Raw genomic sequence first — 22,305 nt, 5'->3', positions numbered from 1 at the left:
AACTGTCTTCAATGGTGGCAATGGCGTTGCTAACTTCGTGAGACCACTGGATCTCTCCGCACACGCCCCTCCCCCCAACAATCAAGTCGCGAGGCGCGCTCTCTCTCTCTCGTCCTTACCCCTGCTATCATTCTACCTCCTGCGGCCACTGTAACGGCTACCGATACCTTGCTTTGGTCCCCTGCCTTTGTGCTTCTACCGGTGTATACCTGCTACCGTCATCTAAGTGCACTGACCTGACTGACGCCTTTGTCTAACCCACCATCCTTTCTTGCCGCAGCCATCATGGTAAGAGCAACCATTCTCTTTGCTCCTCCATTCCTCCTCGAGCGTCTGTATTTGGCTATATCATCTCACTTCCCTTCCTCATTCCCGTCGAGCATACTCTCTCAACTCCGCACTACCCATTCACATAACTGGTTTCACCTGGAGACTGGATGCTCGTTGGACATGCTTCGTTTTATCTCAGTTCCAGCTTCCTGTCAGTGTCCAAAGCCAGCTCTGCTTGCTGCCAGTCCTGCTTTGTAGTGCACTTACTCTCCGTGGATCTTGTTCTTGTCGTTGTCCTACCGAACAGTGGATTGACCTGTCTCCAGGATCCTCGAGGGTATAACCTGAAGAGGCGAAGGCCCTACACTTTGGAGGAGTCGCCCAGTGAGCCAGTGCTCCATGGGTCAGTCCCCAGTGTTGCGTCCTCGGCTGTTGATATTGCTCAATTCTCCCCAACAAACGACTTCATATTACAACAAGCTGCATCTGTGTTGAACGTCCCGGTCGAAAGACTGTTGAATTTCTCGCGATACCAAGAACGGGATTTCATCCTAGGACAAGCTGCTCGAACACTTCACGTATCTGTGGACAGCCTCCTCGACTTCAGTCGTCAACAGCACCAAGCACAGGGTAGCAAAAGGCTTCGCTTGGATGCAGATCTCGCCATGTCTTCACAATTTCCCAACACCGTCGCAATCCCAGATAGGAGCGAGAAGGCCTTGGCTCACCAGCACCGTCACACCATCAATGATCCCGTGCGTCGTCCACAGCCCGAGCTCCCACAAGCCCAGACCTCCTCGTTCATGGGCTGGACGAATTCCAACCTCGGGTCTCAGCTAGGCTCTCAACTTGCGGATTGTTTTGCTAGTTTTTCAGTTTGCCAACCAACATCAACGTATGAACCTCAACCAAGTATGTGTCTTGATATCCCGTTGTACTGTCAGATCGTGTCTAAATCTATTGCCACAGCGTGTCCCACCACTGCACCAATGCCGCCGTACGGGTATTCCGACAACAAGGCATACGCCGACGGCAGTGGCCCGGCCATTCAGCGGCAGAGTTCCAGCCTCCCGAATGTCTCTTCAGAACAGACAGGGAGTGTGAACCTGTTTGTTGATACAAACCCCGGGTTCCCTAGCCCTTACTTGCCCAATTATCCATCATTACAGCCGTCCCGCAGCTCCAAAGCCCAACCGACAACAAGCAGGGAGGCCATGTGTTACCCTGAGAACCCACAAGTTGCACCCTGTTTCGAATCGGGCACAGGACAAGCCGCGAAGACCGCAGCCCTTTCACACGGTCCAAAGTTGGCGAGCCATGACGGTTACGCAGCAGGCATAATGACGCTTAGGGACACTCCAGGGTTCACCCGACAAGCGGTTGCCAGCAGTCTATTGTCATCCTATAGTCAGGCCCCCAGCTGCAGCCGATCTGACTCCCTGAGCGTCGCTGATCCGCCTCAACTGCACTTGCAAGCGAATACCACCAATCCAGAGTTCGTCTTCCCCAACCAGCGTCCACCAGCCGCCAAACGTGGGCCTTTCAAGGATCGTATAGAGCGACAGAAGACGGCGAACACGAGGAAAATCGGAAGTTGTATCAGATGTAGGATGCAACGCATACGGGTCGGTATCTCTCTTCACGTGGCACATTGATTCCCACAACTGACACCAAGTCTACAGTGCAACGCCGATCCCGAAGACGAGAAGGGAACTTGTCTCACATGTCAGAAAGTATCGGCGAGCAAAATATGGCGGCTGCCCTGTCTTCGACTGAAGATCAATGACGTTCTCCTTTCCAAGCCTGGCCAGGTTCAAGGTCACGAGTGGACGCTTCGGTGGAAAGAGAACCACATGTTTGACGAGATCGAGAACTGGGCGTCGCCAGACATCAAGATCATTCATGTGTCTGAGGGATATACAGCCAGCTCCGTCGAATTACGTGTACGTGAGTTCGTCCCTCAGGAAGGCGATAGGCTCCAACGTTCATGGGTCACGGAGACGGGAGAGACCAGGTGTGTTGAAATCCCGCCCTATGCGCTGGTGGACTTGGACAAGGCCAGAACTGCATACAGCGAGTACATAAAGACTGGCTTGGTGGAATGCTGCAAAAAGATCCTGGGACCTCGGGAGAAGTTGCTTTGGCAGACGTACGGCATGGCGTTGAGGCTGGCAACCGATCCTAAATCGTCCCCTCAGGAAAGGAATCTGTTGACATCCACGCTGGACTTGTGGATGTCGATCCGCCTCACTACCAAATCCTTCGAGATCGTTGGGAGTGAAAGGCTGGGCATGCCCGAGAATCTCATGGACGAGAGCAGTCCACTCCCAGGGAAGACCCCACTTCCGCCGGTAATGGGTGCACAGCTCGACATGATCCTGATCCACCAGATCCAAACCAAGCTACGGCAAGAAACTCTCGAAATGCTGCAAAAGATGACCCAAGAGAACAAGCAGAGAACATGGCTCACGACGTACCTGGTCACCTTCATACTGCTGCACAACATAGCTCTTGTCATTAAGCATGATGCTAGCTATGCACGAAAGCATGGCCTCAAAGTAAGAACTCCCCTTCCACCTCCTATCAACCTTTTTCCGATCGGGGTAGTCTGGGTAAGGAGCCGGGTACCCTACTCCCAGGGCTGATGCGAAGATATGCGGAACTGGATGAATTGCTGATCTTGACCCGCAGAGGCGCTTTGCGCGGGAGGACAGAGTGAAGCAGTACTACCTAGGTGAGCTCGCTAGCCCTCTGAAGCCGGCAACGATGTCAGCCTGCGTGAAGGCCCCTGGTCATGCTTTGCTTACAATCCATGCAGGCGCGACAACTCTGTTGGCATATTTCCACTACTGCAACAAGGGCGTCTTCCCCTTCTCTACAACCTGCAAGCCAGTGGATCTTCGAAACCTCGCGGAACTGGATGATTCGGCCGTCCAATTTGTTCATTACACTCGGCGGTATGCCGCGGATCACAGTAAGACACCCCCGTGGTTCATATGTGCAATCCACACCTTCACGCATGTCCCTTGTCCGGCCCTGATGACCAGGCTCGGGGCCTATACCTTATTCCAACACCCCTCTCACCCCTCCCCTACTGTACTGTACCCCTTTGAGAAGGGCTGCAGGGAACGTCGTCTTCTTGCGTATCGAACACAGCTGACATGGCCTCGTGCGCCCTTCTCTGCAGGAAAACAATGGGCAGATGTGTGGGCACTCAAGGATTGCGAGAACGACTATTACTTTGTCAGTCAGCTTTTCGAGCAGAACTGGCTACCCCGGACGATGGATTAATTCATGCCCCTGCGACGCGGAGGCGACTGGTTGGCTGTATGGATGGGCATGGGGCTTTGGTAGTGCAGTAGAGTGTATGCAGTCGCACCAAAAGAGATGAAATGCCTGCACCTATTCGCCCAACCGGATTTGCGGGTATGCACATGGTTCTCGGCCGGTCAGAGTGGCGTCGGCTATTGACTCCACTTCACCAACAACCAACAGCAGCGACAAGGGCGAGTGGGCGATGCCGATGAGCACAGCATTGGAAGTCTGCTATCTGCTGTGTGGCTTTTGCAGATCCGGCGGTCACTACCCATGAAGATTTTCCTTATTGCGTTTGAGAGGAACTGATCTGGAGCATTGCTGTCGAGGGGTAGGAGGGAGGGCTGGAGGACAATCACTGTTTCGAGCAAGCTACTTAACCTAGGTATCTATCTACCACCTACGGAGTACAGGACCCTCGCCTTTCCTTTTTGTCTTGTTGCTTGTTGGCGAGCTTCGTGCAAATCCACCAGGACAGGAAAAAGCAACTGGCATGAGAGAGATTAGCGCATGCGGCGGAGCGTGCATCATTACCCGGCAGGAAAAGCCCTGTTGTAGGTACCTCTAGCGTCGCTTTGAAAGCTGAAATCGAATCCCCGGTTCGTGGGGCGGCGGCAAGGATGCTGTTGTCTTTGGTGGCGCACACAACCTGCGTCGACAAGAGTCCACTCCCCAAGCGCTCCTTTCGTTGTCGAAGTCGCAGTCGAGCATGAACAGCTTGCCTATCTCGATCGCTACGTATCTGGCATGCGGCTCTCCGACTGATCACGGCAGCCCCGTTGTTGCAGATGCGCGGTTGTATGTAGGAAACGCCGGGTTGGGTTAATCCATGCAAGTCGGCTGTTGCTTTTGGTGGTCTCTCATCTCTGCCCGGCCTATGGGAGGGTGCATTGTTCGAGGCAAACCTGCGATAACCCTTCCTATATTTCGGCGTTTTACGAAGTAGCTGCGCGTTCTGCTTCCCCGAGGGTGTGCGGTGAATGTGATGGTGTATGGCAAGCCATCTCTCCCTCCCTCTCCCTCTCTTGCTCTCTCACACCCACACCCACCAGCCATTACACATCCATCCCATCCCATCCCATCCCATCCCATGCCGTCCCAACTGGCCTGCATCACTCTATCTTACCACAGCGGATGAAGGTCCTTAGTCTGACCCGACCGACCTGGCATACCGATGTGATGTCTAATTCGGCATCTTGCCGGTTTTAGCTCCGGCTAGCCCCGTCAAGACTGTTCTCTTGGAGCTGTGTCACTCGTTCACTGCGGCATGGCTGGCTTGGCCTGTCCCCTTTGACCCATCCATCATAACGGATGGCTCCCTGCCTGAGGTAGCCCGTGTCTTTTGTCTTCCTCCCTGGCACATCCTATTACTGGGCCTAGGCTGGGCCTTGCGTCTGTCCCCACCCCTCACCTCAGGCTGGCGTCCCGGATGGCTCCATTAGCATCCCGACCGTTCCTGTCGGTGGGTTCCTCGTTGGATGTCGTTGGATCTAATCGAGCGGGAAGGCAATCGATCAGCGTCCTCGGAAGCGGGTAAGCGAACTAGGTTCAGTCACAACCTGGAAGCGAGAACCACTGCCTGCAGCCGCCCATCGTTGATCACCAGAGCTCCCTGGTCATAGGGCAGGGGCTAGAGTGCCTCTCTCCCTCTGATGCCGGCGCCTGCCCGACCTGGGGGGGGGAGTGCGACGTATGAGCTGAATGAGGTAATTGGGGGCTTGCTGGATACATCACTTAGTACGTAAGAATCACAGGAACGATCCCGCTCATTGGAGCCGAGACAGGGACCACCCGCCATGCCATGCCCGGGCGTTGCCTCGACCCCCCGCCTGTGTCCTCTCTTCTCAATGCTCCTGCTCTGCTCTTACGCTGCTCTCTTGTGCCCCATCGTGGTGTCTTCTTCCAGCACGGATGCGTTACATGCTCTTCCCAGCCACTCTGTAGCTCTCGCCTTGGCAGACGACAAACGCTTGGATTGCATCAATCCCAACTTTACTTGTCCAGAGCACTTGCCTCGTCTTCATAGATATCACACATACACACAAGCTGCCCCTCGAGGAAAGAGCCCGGATAACCAACCCCGGCCAGCCATCGAAACGCCCTGCCTGCACTTCACTTCACAGCACTGCACGCCTCGCCACTTCCACTCTCTCCGTGCTGCTTCGGCATCTCTCATCTCTGTCGTCTGCTTACGTACATGTTCTTACCTAAAGCAACTTACACCACCCAGCCCCTGGCGCTTTCTGTCATTGTGCTTCCCCTGCATCTCGCCATCTCACACGCACGACTCCATCGTGCTCCATCTCATCTCATCTCATCCCATCCCATCTCCTCTCCTCTTTTCTTCTTTGTTTCGGTTTGTTTTTCCAGCAGTCACGCGCCCTCCTTCTCCTCCGAACATGCATAGTTGTATGCAGCCTCCCTTCTCTCTCCTGATGCCCCGGTCTGCTCCGCCGCGTACCCCTTGGCAGACCGCCGGTCCTCGCAACCTACACACCTTGCTGTACTCCAGCCGTTGCTACGAAGCAGTCATCCCTGCTCCTCTGCCCATGCAGGAGCCATCTGGTTCTGTGTCCGGGTCATCGCCGCAATTCGCATTGCATGCTGCGGCTCCTTACCGGCTCCATCGTTGAGATGTCTTGTACCCCGATCAGGGAAGCCGAGTTTCACAGGTAACACCGTCGCGTCGGGCGGGCACGACTATGCAGAGACGAGGAAGCATTCCTTGCTCCCCTCATGCATCTGATGGATGCTCTCCAATCTTTGCTGGTCTCTCTCCTGTCTCTTGGCGCAATCAGTGTCTTCGTCGATCTCCCCGTCTCCTGATCTCAAATCCGGTGTTGGTCTCTCTGGGACTGGATGCTGCTGTGTGTGCATGCTCAGCCGTCGAAGCAAGACTGACTGTCAATGCCTCTACTCCTCAGCATCAACCAGGTCCTTTTGGCTCCCCACCCACACCGTCACTCTACGACGTTGTTGCCCTTTCTTTTTTTCCTTCTTTCCTTTTTGTTACTTCTTATATCCCTACCTCACCCTTGGTGAAAATCACGTTGCTTTTTCCAACACTCTTTCTCTCCCTCATTCTTTCCTCTCCAACTTCTGTACTTTGTCAGGTGAGCGGCAATGGCCCGCGGTCAAGGCCATTTATCAAACCGGGCCTCTCCATTTAAAGCCAGCCGCCAGCATCAAAGTTCACACGCCCCCCCGGATCTTCTTTCCGTCTTGACAGGGACTCACCAAGCACAGACAAGGGATCGAACCCGGTGGCTAGCAAATCTCAAGGATCATGTCTTGAATCTCCGAGTTCGCTGTGTACCCTGATTGATCGGCTGCCAATCGTTCTGTTGCTCGCCATTCTCCTGTCTCTTCCCGTCCTTGACCGTTCCTTGTGTCTCTCGAGCAATGCCCATCAACGCAATGCCAGCGGCCAGGCACCCTTGAGTGTGTCGTTGTTGGGTAACGACGGCCTTCTAAGGAGGGCAATCTGGCGAGCATTGAGTGGTCAGAAGGACGTGACTTGCCGTCACTGTTGCAGCTCCCGATACGGCACCACGGCCGATCAACGAAAAGAAAGGCCTGCCTATCACTACCTACACTGCTCTGCACTTGCCCTACGTCGTCATCTTTGATGTCTCTGCCCGACCGGCAAGGGTGATCGTGTTCACAGGGCACCCTTGGAAGCGGAAAGTGCCCTCTGCTTCTTTCCAATCCGGTCAGAGGGTGGATGTTTACATATTTATATCGGCTCTTCGCCCATATCCTGAACCGCTTTTCTCCTCTCGTCCGGCATCACTCGTCTCGGAGCAGCATCTGCAACTCACTTCTCATAAGATTCTCTCACCTCTTGCCGCTTCTTACGACTTCTTTCACTCTCTTTCACTTCCTCGGTGAATTCCATCCCTGACCGCACAGAGCACCTTGCTTGCCGACGGTTATCAGACCCAGTCATTACCATGGCCACTGTCACTACTGGAACCTATCTAGGCGAGCCTGCCTCAGCCTCAATGGCAGAGATCGGCGTCTGCGCTGAGGTCTCGCCTTTGCCTGCAGGCTTCCCGGCCAAGTTTGAGCGCCCTCTGGCATGGAACGGTCTCGAGATCAAGCAGGAAGACTACGCTTGTGTCCTCACTGCCTCTGATCTCGTCGAGATCAATGCAGCTATCGAATACTTCAAGTGTGAGTCTGAGATCCTGCTTGACGTGTGAGTACAGCACTGACTCACATACCCAGCTCTTGAGCTCGATGGCTCCTGTGTCTCGCGTGACACATTCCCGTTGCCCCAGTTGGGCTTGAAGCTTGACAAGCTCGGTCTGGACCTTTACCAGGGCAAGGGCTTCTGCCTCGTTCGAGGCATCAAGCCCGAGGCCTACTCTGTCGAGGATCTGACCTTGGTCTACCTGGGCGTCAACTCTTACATCGGCGGCCAGCATGGTCGTCAGGATGGACGTGGCAATATGCTTGGTAAGTGACCAGACTTGATGACAGGCTTGAGAACAAACCTCGACGGCTAATTCGATAAGTTCACATTGTTGCCGATAACTCTTCTTCGACTCAAGCTGAGCATCACCGCCACTCTAATAAGTCAATTGTAAAGCTGTCATCACACAAGGTTTTGCGCTCTTAATACTCTAACATCCTTCTTAGTCTTTCCACAATGAGGAATCCGGCGATATTGTCGGATGGCTCACACGAAACACGGCAGCCAAGGGTGGCAAGTGCATTATTGCTTCTGCATACACAGTCTACAATGTCCTGGCCGAGACACGACCTGATCTTATTCGCATTCTTGCTAGATCTGATTGGCCCTTTGCCTTGTAAGTTCTCACACCACCATCTTGCTTCTTTTGCGGCCGTATCCCTTATAATTCTCTTGCGCTCATGCAGGCCACGTTTCCACTGCCGCCCTGTCATTTTCCATCGCGATTCCAACCTTGTCATGAACTTCGGTCGAACCCCTCTGCTGGGTAACACGGCTCACCCGCGGCCCGAGACCTTGCCATCTCTCTCTGAGCGTCAGATCGAGGCCCTCGATGCCATTGAGGCGATTGCCCAGGCAACCCAATTGGAGATCACCACCCAAACTGGCGATATGCACTTTATCAACAACCTCGCCGTTCTCCACCGCCGCGAGGCATTCGTCGACGGCGACCAAGCCAAGCGTCACCTGGTTCGCGTTCGTCTTCGCAGCCCCGAGCTTGGCTGGGAACTCCCTGAGGAGCTTCAGAAGGAATGGGATACTGCCTTCTCCGAGGAGGGGAACCAGACCTGGCATCTGGAGCCCATGCCTTCAGGCTACTTCCCTCTCCGCATGTACCCCAACTGAAACCGGTTTTCGCGACGAGTTATGGTATCGGCGTCTGGCATACAGAAAAGGCAAGGTCATTGGGAAAGTGGCAGTACGCAAGCTCATCACCATTTGGCGTTTTTTGGACCATGTTCTTTCGTCACGGCCTTACTCTGCACTAGAAACGTTGGAGTCGATGAGTAGGCCTACATCGGAGCTCACAAAGAATCATTACTTTCTTATTTTCCCTTCTTTTCCTTTCATTCATTGGTTCCCTATTAACAAACAATCATTTTTTTTTGGCCCACATGCCTCTTTGGGCGCTTCTGGTGCGCCATGAAGGTCAAATTCGTTCATCATCTTCCAAGTAAGAGATGTTGTGAAAAGACATAGAGCATAATGGGTCAATACAGAAACGCAATGCTTTCTTTTTTAGCAAAAGCAAGGTTTCCAACGTCTTTTTGCACAGTGTAATGTTACTTGCCGATCACGACTAGCCAGAGGGTAGCAGTAGCAGACTGGCCAGATGGGAATGGCACACAAGAGCCTTGAAAACCGGGGTACGCGTCCAGGAACAAACCAATGAGCAGCATCCCTGCCTGGCAATAGAGTGTAAGTGTCTAGATCCAAGGGGGCTCAGACCATCATCTGCATTCCCCACCCCAAGTGCAGCTTATTCTGCCGTTGAGCTGTCTCCGGGCGAGAAGAACAAGACCGAGGAGTAGACCGGTAGTGTAACACAGCATACGGGTTGCATATGATACGTCGGCACTCTGCGTGTCAAAAGTGCAAATTCATCAAGCCTGCCACGGCTGCTAGCCTACCGCTTCCGCGGGTCTTGGCCACTCGCTAAAGAATCGAGGTGGAGATGGCATGCTGCAGGAGAGCAAAAAGAAAAAAAGCCGAAGAGCCTGGTCAGAGTCGACTTTGTGGCCAGCAGCTCTTGCTGGCCGAGAAGCTGTGACATAGGCCTGCTTGAGCTTCTTGTACCTCCCAAGCAGAGTGGATTATCTCAAACTGGTTCGGATAATCACTGATCTCGATGTGATCTCGGGATGCGAGATGAGAGCTAGCTTGCAAAGGAGCTGGCTGCAGTTCGTCCTGTCATACCCGCCCCTGCAGCTTCGGCTTCGGATCTACACGACGCAGTACGACCTGGAGTCAATTTGCCACTCTCTCCGAGATGGCTGAGACGCTGTATCAATATACGGAACCAGAGAATGACGAGACCATGACGTCGCTTCCTCGGGGAGAACTGGTCCAAACAGTCCAAAGTCTTTAATACCGCTGCCAACCCGCAACAGAATCGGTCAGGCACTCTTCCAACTTCCATTCTCTCATCGACTGCCGCTTTGGTTCGACAGTGTCGTGTGACGGTCGGGCACAAACGCTTGGCGGCCGGAAGGTCGCAGACCTAGCAAGCCCGTTTTCGAGAGCAGACACCGCGATAATACGGGCTTGATATACATATTTTGTTTCTTCACTTTTTCGAGGAACCGGTGAGGGGTCGTTTCGGGTTGCCTCTTACGTTGGCCCCTCTTGATCGAGGTTGCAGTGCGTTTTGATGGCAGGGACGCCCCCCCTGCCCCCAAAGAGAGGCCTGCGGTTGAATTAGAGGGCGGGCCCCGGGCCGGACCCAGAGATCCATCGGGTCTTTGAATGGATCGTCGAGACGGCACCGACGCCGTTCGTGAGAAACGAGCGGCCATTGGGCGGCCGCCGGTCGACCGGCCCCACTGAGCAAGTCCAAGCGCGCATCGTCTCTCGGGCACGACAGCGAAGCAGTCTGTCTACCCATCGCATGACAGATCGAGACACGAGGGCATGCAGGACCGGAACACACAAGACGTCGCCCTCTCTGTCAAACAGACAGCTGAGTCCCAACACCTCCGAGACGAGCCCAACGCCCTGTTCCTGTACCCCCCCTCTTCTCTCTCATGATTTCCAGAGACCGCGGTTTGCGCGCTCCAAGTGACCTACCGGCTGGATGAATCGAGCCAAAGAAAATCAAGGGAGGGGAACAAGGACGGTGCATAATGACATCGAGCCATTCACAAACCACAGATGCGTCCAGCTAGACCTGCACGGATGAACCAATCCGTTTCAAGCTACGGAAATACATCGGGCTCTTTCTCTCTGGAAACCCCGGTTTCACGTCCCAGCTGTTGCTCTGCTCCTCTTCGATCCTAAAGGACCCCTACCTGTCCACTTTCATCGAGCAGTTTCATCACGGGGTCGTCGATGCACCTACTCCCCTCCCCGCCTTGCCCCGTTGCTCATGCAAGCGAGACCCTGATGACGAAATTCCTGCCCGACATACCTGCCTGCCGCCTTTCTGGAGCCTAGAACGTTCGCATTCGGGCTCCATCGGTTCGCAGCCTCTTTTTCCCCCGTTTTGCTCTCCAGCATGGAAGAGCAGGCCAGCTCGCAGAGTCAACTCGACGGGGAGTTGCTGCTGTCCGACTTTGCTCAGGTGCGAGTTGACGTCAGCGGACATATCCTGTAACTCGCAGACTGCCTTGCAACGTTGCTGTTTGGGCTCTCTCTCTCTTTATCTTTCTCGTGACTGGCACTTGTTCCCCCCTACCGGTCTGGTGTTCCTTCCCAATGGCTCGACGTGCATAACAGCTGCCTCCAAGCGATCCCTGGCTGCACCTGAGCGGCGTCGCGGGTATCACATGGCGTTGGGCAGCCCCTTCTTCTGCTTCATCTTCTTCTTCGCTGTTCCAAGATCTTCCAGAGTCCTACCTGTTCACACTACCTTTCCACCTGCCGCACTATGATTTCTAATCCCTCATTGACAACAAGGAAAAGAGCCGACACTTGCCGGGCCAGGGGGCGGGTTGGTCCCGGGGAGGGTCGTGGTACCGACCTGTCGTTGTTGTCGACCATAAACGAGGCAAACGGCTATTGGTTCCCCCTGGGATCCCGACAACTGGCACTTACATGACCCTGGACCTGAGCGATATATTTTCTTTTTTTTCCTTTTCCTTTCTTCTTTGTCTGAGCATGTCACGTATCGGCGGTCTGAGAGCCTTTTCCCCCAACGTGTGTGACAGTGCAGCAGCAGAGACAGAGGAACTCAGAGACAGTTCAGAAAACCCAAAACGCCACCGCGCGTTGCCACGTGTCGCGGAGGTAAAGGGGCCGGAAGAAAGGATGTCGGGTCTCTTGTGTTCAGAGTCTCAAACGCTGACCCGGACGCCAAAAGGCACACGGTTTCGGTTCAGCCAAGCCACGTTCACAAGGGGGGCGGGATTCCTGCCTGCCAGTGCAGTGCGGGCTCGTTGCTTTCTCGCCCGCCAAGACCTTCCTCATCAAAGGACAGTGAAGGCTTGCTTTTGGAGGATCTTGTTCCCATTCCATCCGGATCTCCCCGCGTGAAGAATCACAGGGAGGAAAAGGGCATGGCGGGACAGCCGGGACCGTGTTCCAAATGAGGCGTCCATTGGGATGGCGAGGGCCTGTATCCAGGTCGTGCCATTCGACTCGTCGCGAGCTCAGCCTCATTGCTTTTGAATTTTCCGGCTTGGTCAGACGCGAACCTGGTCGCCGGGACTATCAAGGATAGGTCTACACCCACGAGAGAGAAGAAGTTCTTGTCCTGCGCGCGGAGCAATCCCTTGCTCGATCATCCGCGTGGCTTCGCGGTCCTGAACCACCGCATCTCGTGGCGGTCAAGAAACGAACCGCAATCTCATTTTGTGCACTTTTTTTTTTTGAAAGAGATTCCTTGTCAGAGAACGGTGAATAACTCGTTCTCCCGGGAAGGTTTGAGGCTACTGCATGTCTAGCAAGGGTTCTCTTTTTAGTGTTTCAACGTTTGGAAGTGCATGCTTTCAGCGCAGAAGCGTTTCGTGCATGCGGTTTTGCTTTTTTCCTTTCCTTTATGCGTCAGAGATCGACGCATGCGCTTTTGCAAAAGCCCATTCTTGACTTTCCGAGGCCCAAGACTGGCTGTTCCCATGGCTGATCGACATTCTTCGGCGCTTTGGAATTGCGGTGTGACCGGATGGGTAGGACGGTCAAGGATCTTTATTAGAAGACTATTGAACGTCAGGGGGGGAGAGCACGAAAAGTTTATTCAAGCGGTGTGATACGGGTTCTACGTCACGATGTCGTGCGTTTGAGCTTCGCCATGCTCCGCCATGACGAGCGAGATCGGAGAATGTTGCTGGGCAAAGGGAACGAAGACTTTTGAGTTTGCTTTGGAAGATCTTTTTGAGAGGAAGGATGATCCTCGCGAGCAGGAGAATGATGTCCCGTGTCCCTTTTCCTGCAGTGTGACGATAGATCTCCGGGATCTAGACTGAAGATGCTTAGCAATATGAGGGACGGTCCCAGGACGATAGGGATGGTACCGCGAGATGTGGACTCTGGCGTGGTAGTGTACAAGTACAATCAACGGACGGTAGCAGGGCGGTTCCTCGTGTCTAAGTAGCTTCAGGACAGCCAAGACAATGGTAAAGAATGACTGAGATTATCGTGGAATAACTACTCTCTCTGGTAACCCTTTTGCTTTTGTTTCACTGCTCCAGCTGCTAATCGAGTAAGACTCGGGCAAAGTCTTGCTTTCCTTCGTGCTGGAATCGTGATGTCGATTGTGTAGATCAAGTGTACGTACGACATGTGTATTGAAGAGGCCCAACAACGAGAAGCTTTTCCTTCGGTACGATGTATCAATGCTACAGGGCTGTGAGCCAACCAATCGATATCAAGTCTAGAAGTACGTTTGGCCTGTGATGTTTTCAAGGACTACTCGGAGCCCTCTGTAAGAATGTCAGTTCTTGACAATAATGGATGGATGATAGTCCCTCATAGCCAAGCGGCCGAACGAACATTTCTCCAATAACTCCTTTAGAAGCAATCTTGTAATGTCAAGGATTCTCTGGGATCAAATCGCAGTAAACAAACATGTTCTTTTCTCGCGAATTTTCTGTTTGTGAATGGTTGACTTTCGTAGCAGGCTGCTTTCACCTCCGTCCACACGGGCAACATACCAGTTTCACGATCAATTTTGCCGACACATCTCTTGGACTATTAATGCAAATACATTTCTTGGGGTTTTGTAGACGAATGTATCGTTATCGGCAAACGCTCGTTGATCATGGTTGACTCAATGTTGACGATGACCGCCTCGATCAATGTAGGCTTGTCAAAAGGGACACTGAGCCGTGCTCGGCCATCTCTCTGACCAGCGTCAGCATCGATGGTGATATCTCAATGGACACAAGATGAGAAGGCCCTTTGAGAACAACCGTTGTCGGTCATCATTCCCTGTTGCTCCCAGAGTCTGTTCCTGGCCACTCAGTCACTTCTTTTCCACGTACCCCTTTTACCTTGAACAGACGTGGTGGCAAATGCTCTTGTCATCAATACACACTAGCCGGACTCCAGCCTAGATTTTAATGTCGCCAAAAGCTTTGAAATGGCGCCTGGTTTCACTTGTAGTTCCAAAAAGTACTCTTCTCGCGGCGTCGTCTCGAGAGAGGATCCCTAACACACAGGGCTTACCAAGCGCATCAGGATTTATCAGAGAGACGAACTCGCAGGACCGATCTTTGATAGTTGAAGTTTTATCTCTATGCTGGCTCGTAAAATATTCCTGAGAGGTTGTGGCTTTCACTCCCGTTCTTTGGGCATGATATGCAGTTCGCAAGCCTCATCCAGCGAGAACTTAACTGGCGGACACGGATGATCCTGTTTGCCGGATCTCTTAAGGCCATTGAACATCTTTCCCAAGATCGTCAGAGACAGGAGTGAAGGATGGGCTCTGAATAGAAGTTTCAATTACCCAACAGTTGCCATTCCTTGCGGGGGAAAACCCGAGCTCGGGAGACCAGAGTGTGCTCTTCGCCTGAGCAAGAAGAGTGTGTATTTGAACATGGTTGGGAAACATTGCCTGGCCCTCCCGGGAATCCAAATGTGCTATGATAGGTTGCGATACCTTGAATCTCCTCGAGAGCGTAATGCACTTTGTGTTCAGCCGCCCTGTAAAGCTTCACAGCCTTGCCCCTTTTTGGTCGGTCATGCTGTAAGATACGAGATACAACTATGTTGAGATGCTGCTCCAATAGCAGAATACCAGACGCAGTAAATCCAAGCTTAAACGCTTCCTCAGCCGGTGCTGTGAAAGATGTTACAGTATTCGGATATGCACCTTGAACGTTCTTCTGTGCCCTTCCGCGACATCACGGCCCCCTCTAGGAGAGTCTCGGAACAAGAATCGTCGAGAGACATGATTAAAAGCATGAATATCGTATTAAAACCAAGGAGTTGCAATCCCTCTGGAAATGGACTGCCTGCCTTGAACATTGTATCATTATCGCCATCCTTTTCCTTCATCGTAGCTCACTGATCTTGACCACCTCGAGGCTGAACGCGCAGAACTCATCTGCCTAGAAGTGAATTATTAATTGCTTTTATTGTTTCTTGCACGAAAGACAGTATGCTAATCATGTTCACCAAATTCAACGACACAGGACCATCAAGATACAACCAGCTGAGCCCCTTCCTCTCACATCCTCGCTTCTGACATCGCGCTCGCCCAGGAGTCGTCAACCCTCGCCGTTCGTTGCCCTTGCCGTGCTCCCCTCGCGCACCTGTTGGCCAACCCGCCGCATCGCCTTGGCATAAGTCTGGCCCAGAACAATTTCAAATGCCGTAAACGTTCCCGGATGGGCCCGTCTACTGCTATTAAAAGGATTCAGGGCTAGTTCTGTGTGTGAAGCTATTCTGCGCGACTACCCTGGGGATCCCCTTGCCCCACGACCATCCATGTCGAACGGTGTTTGGTACGGGTCGCCGCGGCGCAGCAACCGTTTGGTATTCCTTGCCTGCTCATCGTCGATGCGGTAGACGAGATGCTTTGTAATGCTGTTCGTCCCTTCCTCGAGAAATTACATCATCATTTGCGACAGTGTGCGCTGGTACACCACACGAGCCGGCCACATTTGTTCATGATTTCCTTTTTCTGCCAAGAGACAACACTGCCTTCTCCTGCCGCTTCATCTCGAAGCGAGACTCCCTCCCCCAAAAGAAAGACTTTTCCCTCTTTCCCCTGCATTAGGTCAGGACTTTGTCTCTCTGACAGGGCAGGTTTCTGCTAATTCCCATAGCCCAACCACCCAGGACCCCCTGACCGACGATGGATGGGGCGGGCGGAGTTCGCGATGCAGGACCCAGCAGCATACTTGCGTACTTGTACCGTCCCCCCGGACGAGGTGTGTCCACAAGGTGTATCAGCACCAATTGGGCATGGCAGGGAGGCAGGTAGGGCGCTGTAATCGGACCGGCGAGAGGCAAGACCCGCCGGGGAGCCCATGGACAGAACACACTCCGCGGATGCAAGGGTTTTTGGTGGTTTTTTAACGTGCTTGTTAGTGACAGTGGAGCCCACCACCTTCCGGGGCCAAGCCGGCCCCTGGTTCAGCGAAAGAACTTTGCTGACAGACCTAGGCCAGTTCAGGCAGTCTCTGGACGAGTCTTCCTATCTGGCAATGATTCGCATCTCAGAAACCCAGGGCCACTTACAAGCAGACCAGTAGTTACCTAGACGATGCTCTTCATATCCCGAGCCAGAAGAGGCGAGAATCCGCGTTGCCAGCATCTCCTTCCTCCGCCCATCTTATCAACTCGCGAGGTCGACTTCACCCGGCAGTTGTTTTCTGCATGCACGAACCATGCTGGCGGCGCCTCTACTGCACGCGAAAAAAAGCACTCGCGTCTCTCCTTGCGATTTTGTGGATAGAAGCCCACATCGCGATGGGGTGACATTTGACTTTGAAGGAGCACCAAGAAGAAACACCCGTCTAGCCGATCAGTCCATAACCCAGGCGGGTGAACGATCCTCTTGCTCCGGGCCCTCTTGGGTACCGGTTCGAAGTGCCGCTCTCTTTAGCGATGGTTCTAAGCGATGTCCGTAAGGCTCGAAGACGGTCTTCCAAGCCTCGACAATCTGGCTGGGTACTACTTGTAATAAGCTAGACCCGCAAGCGAGCAGACTAATATTCAGGATCGTCTCACCAAGCTTTGACAAACAAGAGACAGGAGTATTTGACCCTGATCGTACTGGGACCGCAAGAGAGCCTGCAAGTACTTGTACGTATGATCATCTAGCCTTACGAGGAGGTCGGCGACTCCACGCCGTTCGCCAGGGGTGGTTATCGCAACACAATGATGCTGAATGCTCCCCGAAGCAAACCACCCCACGTTTCCGGAACAGGAGCGGGAGCGTCCCCCAGAACGCTTTTCAGGGCAGGAGTTTGTGTACGTAGCAGAACGAACAGAGTTCAGAACCCTTGCTTCACACAAGACGTGCTACTCGTGAGACAAAATGCGTGATCGGCAGATAGTCAATGGTACGGTGACATCGGCGCACCACAGTCGTCCAGAGCTGCAGGACACAGGAAAGTCAAAGACTTCTTCCGGAAGCTGATCGCGCGTACTTCGTAGCGATTAGAAAAGTTCTGGAGGGCGAGGCTCGAGCCTTGGCAAAGCTGGTGTTCGTGTTCCCCTGCCTATAGCGAGATGCGATATGTCGAGGCCCTGAACTCTTTTTCGGGATCTTCCCAAAATCTCTCACGCCGCCGAGCAGCCGGCATACTGCCGGAGTTTCAAACCGGTCCGACGAGTGGCGCCGGCCGGGAGAACTTCAACACTGTGATCACGCCGCGTGGAGTACTGGCCATCGCGATGCAGAAAATTTGACTCGCAGCTTGAGGGATGACCACTTTGTCCAAGCCAGGTCGCAACAGGCCAAGTCGTTTTGCTCGCCCTGCCATGGCCTCCTAGACACCAGGTCTGGAGTCGTGTACTGATCTGCCGGGTGCTCCATGTCGAGGGCAATACTCCACGAGAAGATCTTTGCCATTCCCAACTTGAGGATCTGTATCCATGCTGAACTATGTTTGACCATATGTTCATACTGGGTTAATGCACGGCGATCCCAGCCTTACGGCGTTTTGGTTTAACAGCCCGAATCTGACGCAACGAATTTCCCTTGCTTCTCTTTCCGTTCTTTCGTGCTCCAGAGAAGGAAAATGTTTGGCGCGCACGACCCCGGTTGTCTGTGAGGCGGCAGAAATCATGGGAAAAATAAAATTCAACGAAGTAACCTCGTGCTTAGCCCCTGGCCCACAGAATCCGTCCGTCCCAAGGCCGTGGCGCGACCTGAGGCAGACAAAAGGGGACTGATCAAGATGCAATGCAACAGGAGAAGTCACTGTCAGCGCAACGTCACTAATGCAGGACCCGGGGTGGTGTTGGGGGAGGAGAATCACAGTGCCCAATCGCCTTCGTGTGGCCCGGGCCAGGCCGCGGGTTCCGTTGGACACATCCGTGTGAGACACGGGTCTTCCCGTTGAGCAGGAAAGTAAGACACTATCGCACACGATGTTGCGTGTTGATATGTGATCATGACCTCCAATGGTTGCAAGATGATAAGACGACAGACATATGGACATGGTGCGAATGGTCGGAAGGGTGGGTGTTCACAACCATGGCCCATGGCCATTGAGAACGAATTTGCAGCCCAATGTTGCAGTGCCGGGCCACTCCTGGTGGATGAGATGTGTTGCATCACAGGTGGAGTGAGATGAGGTTTGGATCGTAGTATGGAATAGACTGTTAGTACCATAAACAGATAACTCAGCAAGTAACAAGGAGCTTTGATAACAACTATATCTGACCACCTCTTTGGAATATGGTGGCTCATATCAGAGCTCATATATGCAGCGATTACGCGCGAGTGGGTGCTCACCCGGCCGGGCTGCTTTCCGAGAACTCAGCACAGAGTCCCTGGTATTGAGTGAGTGCTGGATTGGAAATAGAAGCGGGACGGAAATTGATCGTGTCTAATGGTGCTGCATGGGATCGTAATCACTGAGTCAAGGTCCCCAGAAAAGAAAAATTGTGTGAGACCGACGAGGCGTCAGCTTTGACGTTGAAGTAAATTAACTTCATCTCCCACAACATTGAAAATTCCTGATCCATCAAAGAGCAAAGGAGGTACGGCTGAATGTGCTGCAGTGTGATCGGGATGTGTACGAATGGAGGAGAGAGTCTTTTTCAAAACAAGAAAGAGGTCAGCTTGTTGAGGGAGACGGGAGCACTACATCTGCTCAACCTCACAGAGTTGTGACTTTGAACATATTCCTTCCCTTCAGGGATTGGAAGTAGTAGTCAACAGACGCAGCGATGGGTGATGACTATGCAGGAGAGGCATGGTTCCCAACACGAGGTAACATGCCAAGCAGAACTCCAGTCACAGAGACTGGTGTGTGAGCTTATTGATCCTCACATGACTCGCGGTTGGTTGGCAAGAACAGAGAACGGTTCCCTGCGATTCGAGGTAAAGGGGATTTCCAGCTTGGTATCTGGGTATCCTTCAGGCCAGCATGAATGAAAGGGAACTTACCGTTGTCGTCCTACGCTACGGTAGCGACCTGCCCCCTTAGCGGTCTCTTCCCTGTCCTGTCAAGCTGTCAAGATAGTGAGTGTTTTAGGCGAAGAAGTGACAGCCATGAACTTGGGCAGGACTTTGTCCAGCCGGCCGGATCGATGCGTGGCAACCCGGCCGAGAGCTCCAAAGAACAAAGCAGAGATGAAACACGACGTCGCCATTGCCACGATGGGTTGACTTGGTGTGTGACTGAAAGAGGCTGCCAAGGGAGATATGAAACAAGGATACTGCTTGCCTAGGAGAAAGAGGCGTTTTTAGAGCCGGATGCTGCCCGATATGGCAAGTGCCTCGAAATAGCTCGCGCGTCGAGCACCGGTGGTGCGAGTTTTGACCTTCCTTCTAGAAGAACAGAGCTTTGACTGATTCTTAGTGTGCCACTAAACCGGGCACCGAGCCGCACCGATGATGCTCGTCAAAGTTGTCAGAAACGTTTTGATGTTTTCTCGTAGACGTATCCGTGTATTCAGATCGACACAACGAGCACAGTCTAAGAACATTGAGAGGGGGTTTGCTTCTGCGTTGATCTTTCATGATTAGCACAGGGTGCAAAGCGGAACCATACCGCGCCACTCCCCGGGCTCCATCAAGTGCCCTGTGCCAACACGAAAGCCGATGCCGCGTAACTACGGCATTCGAGTCATGTCCATCATTACTTGTAAAAGGACGTCTCCGTGCTTGCTCACCGCTAGCATGGTCCAAGTATGTAGGTATCGCGCGTAATGGCCCGGCTGCATGTCACCGAAACAGTGATAAGGAGGCTTCCTCCTAGTTGAAACACTTGGGCTTCATATCTAAAGTATCGTGAGTGGACGTGGTACCCAGGAGCAGAGCATGAGGAAACACAGCCGATGGCTGGAAGCGGAGTCCAAAAGCCACTGACCAAGGTGAGCAGCCAAGAGGCGCCATCTGTGGAAAGACCTTCCAAGACAGGGTACGGGTAGCAAAGGCCAAGATTGTGCTTCCCCTAAAAGGTTTCGTCAGAGCGTGAAGCCCGAGGGAAACTTGACGGCCGACCAGACCAGACTGGTGAATGCGATTGGACTTTTGAACTACACTCATGGCGAGGTTGAAGATGGTCCCCGAAGCCAAGATGTCGTTGCTGAGAGTGGCACACAAGTGCCATGCATGTCTCACATCGTGGCCTCAGGTGGTGGGTTGAACCCACCAGGGGCTACGGAGGCCGTGTTTCGAGGTTAGGAGTGGGGGCCAATCGAGGATGAACATCGTTGAGCGTCAGAATCCGCAGTCAGGGATAGACACTTCCAGTGATGCGGGTGCACGGATTCTGACAGGTACGCGACCCCGAAGTGGTTTAGGTTACGAACAGCGTCGTTGATAGTGTTGACAGGCCAAGAGTGATGCTTTAACTCGATAAGGATAGTATTCCGAAGCCAATCTGGAGAGGTTTCTCTCCTCATTTGAACACTGGCGTTGGCCTTTGGCGCTGCCGATCACTTGGTAAGCTTCGGTCATCCTCTTCGCAGCGAGCGCCGGCCGCGAGCTGACAGCCGTACAGGAATGACGTATCTTCTTCGCGTCTGGTTTGATTAGATGGCGAAGAGCGTCATTTCCCCAAATGACTTCTCCACGATAGCCGGCGTCGATGAGCTCGGACTGTACCCTTTTCGATCCTTTCTGATGAACCGCGATCTGAGAGCGCAGACCGGCTGGCGGGGAGTGACCGAGTAGTGACCGAAGGGATCGAATCGATCAAGCAACAAGAAGATGACTAGAGGAAGCGGCCGATCACAAGGTCAATGCCGAGTGCTTTGTGAAGCAACTACCTTATGCAGGCAGAGACGATCCAGGCCGTAAAACGATCCTACGAAGCGTTGGAAGCCTGTCGGTTGGCATGTCGTTGGCTGCAACCAGTCTCCCGGGACAAGACATGTATCATCTCCAAGGAAAGCCTGGCACAGATCGTGAATGGTGGTTCTCTCAGATGCGGCACAGCACGGGGTTGCAAAGTCGGGTCGATCGAGCATTTTCCGAGAAAAGCAGAGGCTTTGTGCCTCGTGCTACAAACAGCCGAACCAGGCTTCTGTATGGGTGCAAATTCGAGGATTTCTGGGCCAGTCAGAGGTCGAGACGGGCGTTCTCGCCTGTGAGAGGCCCAAATACACCCCGCAACAACCTGGCTGCAATCAGCCCAGCAGGCTACAACGGCCACAGTGCTGCGAAGCGAGGCCACTGGCGCGACGGCCAAACCTTGTTGGTGCCGACTGTGGTGTCTCATTCGACGGCTCCAACCTTTCCCGTACCACGCGCCGTACCGCATTCCTCCAGGGCTTTTCTTAGCTGAGATTTCTACCTGCCATTGCGTGCTGAGTCTGTCTAGCTCATCGGCTCCAGAGTGGCCAATTCCAGAGGTCCACAGGGGCGAAGGACCGGAAATCTCTGATCCAACAGCGGGAGAACGAGAGCGGCCACAGGATTGACCTCAATGAACTACCCCTTAATCTATTGAGCTCTGTCCCCGACTAAAGCACGTTGGACAAGATATGCTCGCCGGCCTTTTGCAAGTCGATTGCTCGCTCAGACGGTACATCTCACGGCGGCCGCCTGGCCCATCTTTCGGGCAGATTCAAGGCCACCAACGGGTCGCGTAACTAGAAGCCAAATAAGCGTCGGTTTTTGGTAGCTTAACGGGCTAGTTCGCTGGGATCCAGCCCCGGAGGGGACCACCGCCCACTTGTTGTCCTGGTTGTACAGTGCTTGGCTGGAACCCTAGAAATTGTGTAATTCATGCAGTCTTCAGTGACGCGCCAGCAAAGTACCTACCGATAGCTGCCTCTCTCTGCAACGGGAGGGAACTGTCGTCTAATCCAAATCAGGCGCGCCATCTTGCTCACGCCCACTGACGCCGTCCCTTTTCAGACAACAACGGGCGAGCTGTCGCTTACAAGTAGATAGAACTGCCTCGTGACGAGAATCTATAGCTCTGCCAAGGGCTCCATTGCGTGATAGTTCTGCC

The 22,305-nt window shown here is 53.4% G+C and overlaps 2 protein-coding genes across 2 annotated transcripts; both read left to right on the top strand.

The window, feature by feature from the left end:
• Window positions 1-285: 285 nt before the first annotated feature.
• E0L32_001044 (uncharacterized protein) lies at window positions 286-3,561 on the top strand (the record flags this gene model as incomplete). Its single annotated transcript, XM_031133107.1, has 5 exons — window positions 286-288; window positions 597-1,182; window positions 1,240-1,895; window positions 1,953-2,828; window positions 2,962-3,561. The coding sequence occupies 5 exons, from the start codon at window positions 286-288 to the stop codon at window positions 3,559-3,561; spliced, it is 2,721 nt and encodes a 906-aa protein (XP_030992937.1).
• A 3,977-nt stretch (window positions 3,562-7,538) lies between these two features.
• On the top strand, window positions 7,539-8,908 carry E0L32_001043 (uncharacterized protein; the record flags this gene model as incomplete). The annotated part of the gene is made up of 5 exons (XM_031133096.1): window positions 7,539-7,761; window positions 7,816-8,046; window positions 8,106-8,173; window positions 8,230-8,399; window positions 8,470-8,908. 5 exons carry the CDS (start codon window positions 7,539-7,541, stop codon window positions 8,906-8,908), a joined length of 1,131 nt encoding a protein of 376 aa, XP_030992936.1.
• Between the last annotated feature and the right edge of the window lie 13,397 nt (window positions 8,909-22,305).

This window comes from Thyridium curvatum (genome assembly GCF_004353045.1).
Source record: "Thyridium curvatum strain D216 chromosome Unknown NODE_4_length_842636_cov_84.159710, whole genome shotgun sequence".
Lineage (NCBI taxonomy): Eukaryota > Fungi > Ascomycota > Sordariomycetes > Thyridiales > Thyridiaceae > Thyridium > Thyridium curvatum.
This window is presented reverse-complemented; position numbering and strand designations above follow the sequence as displayed.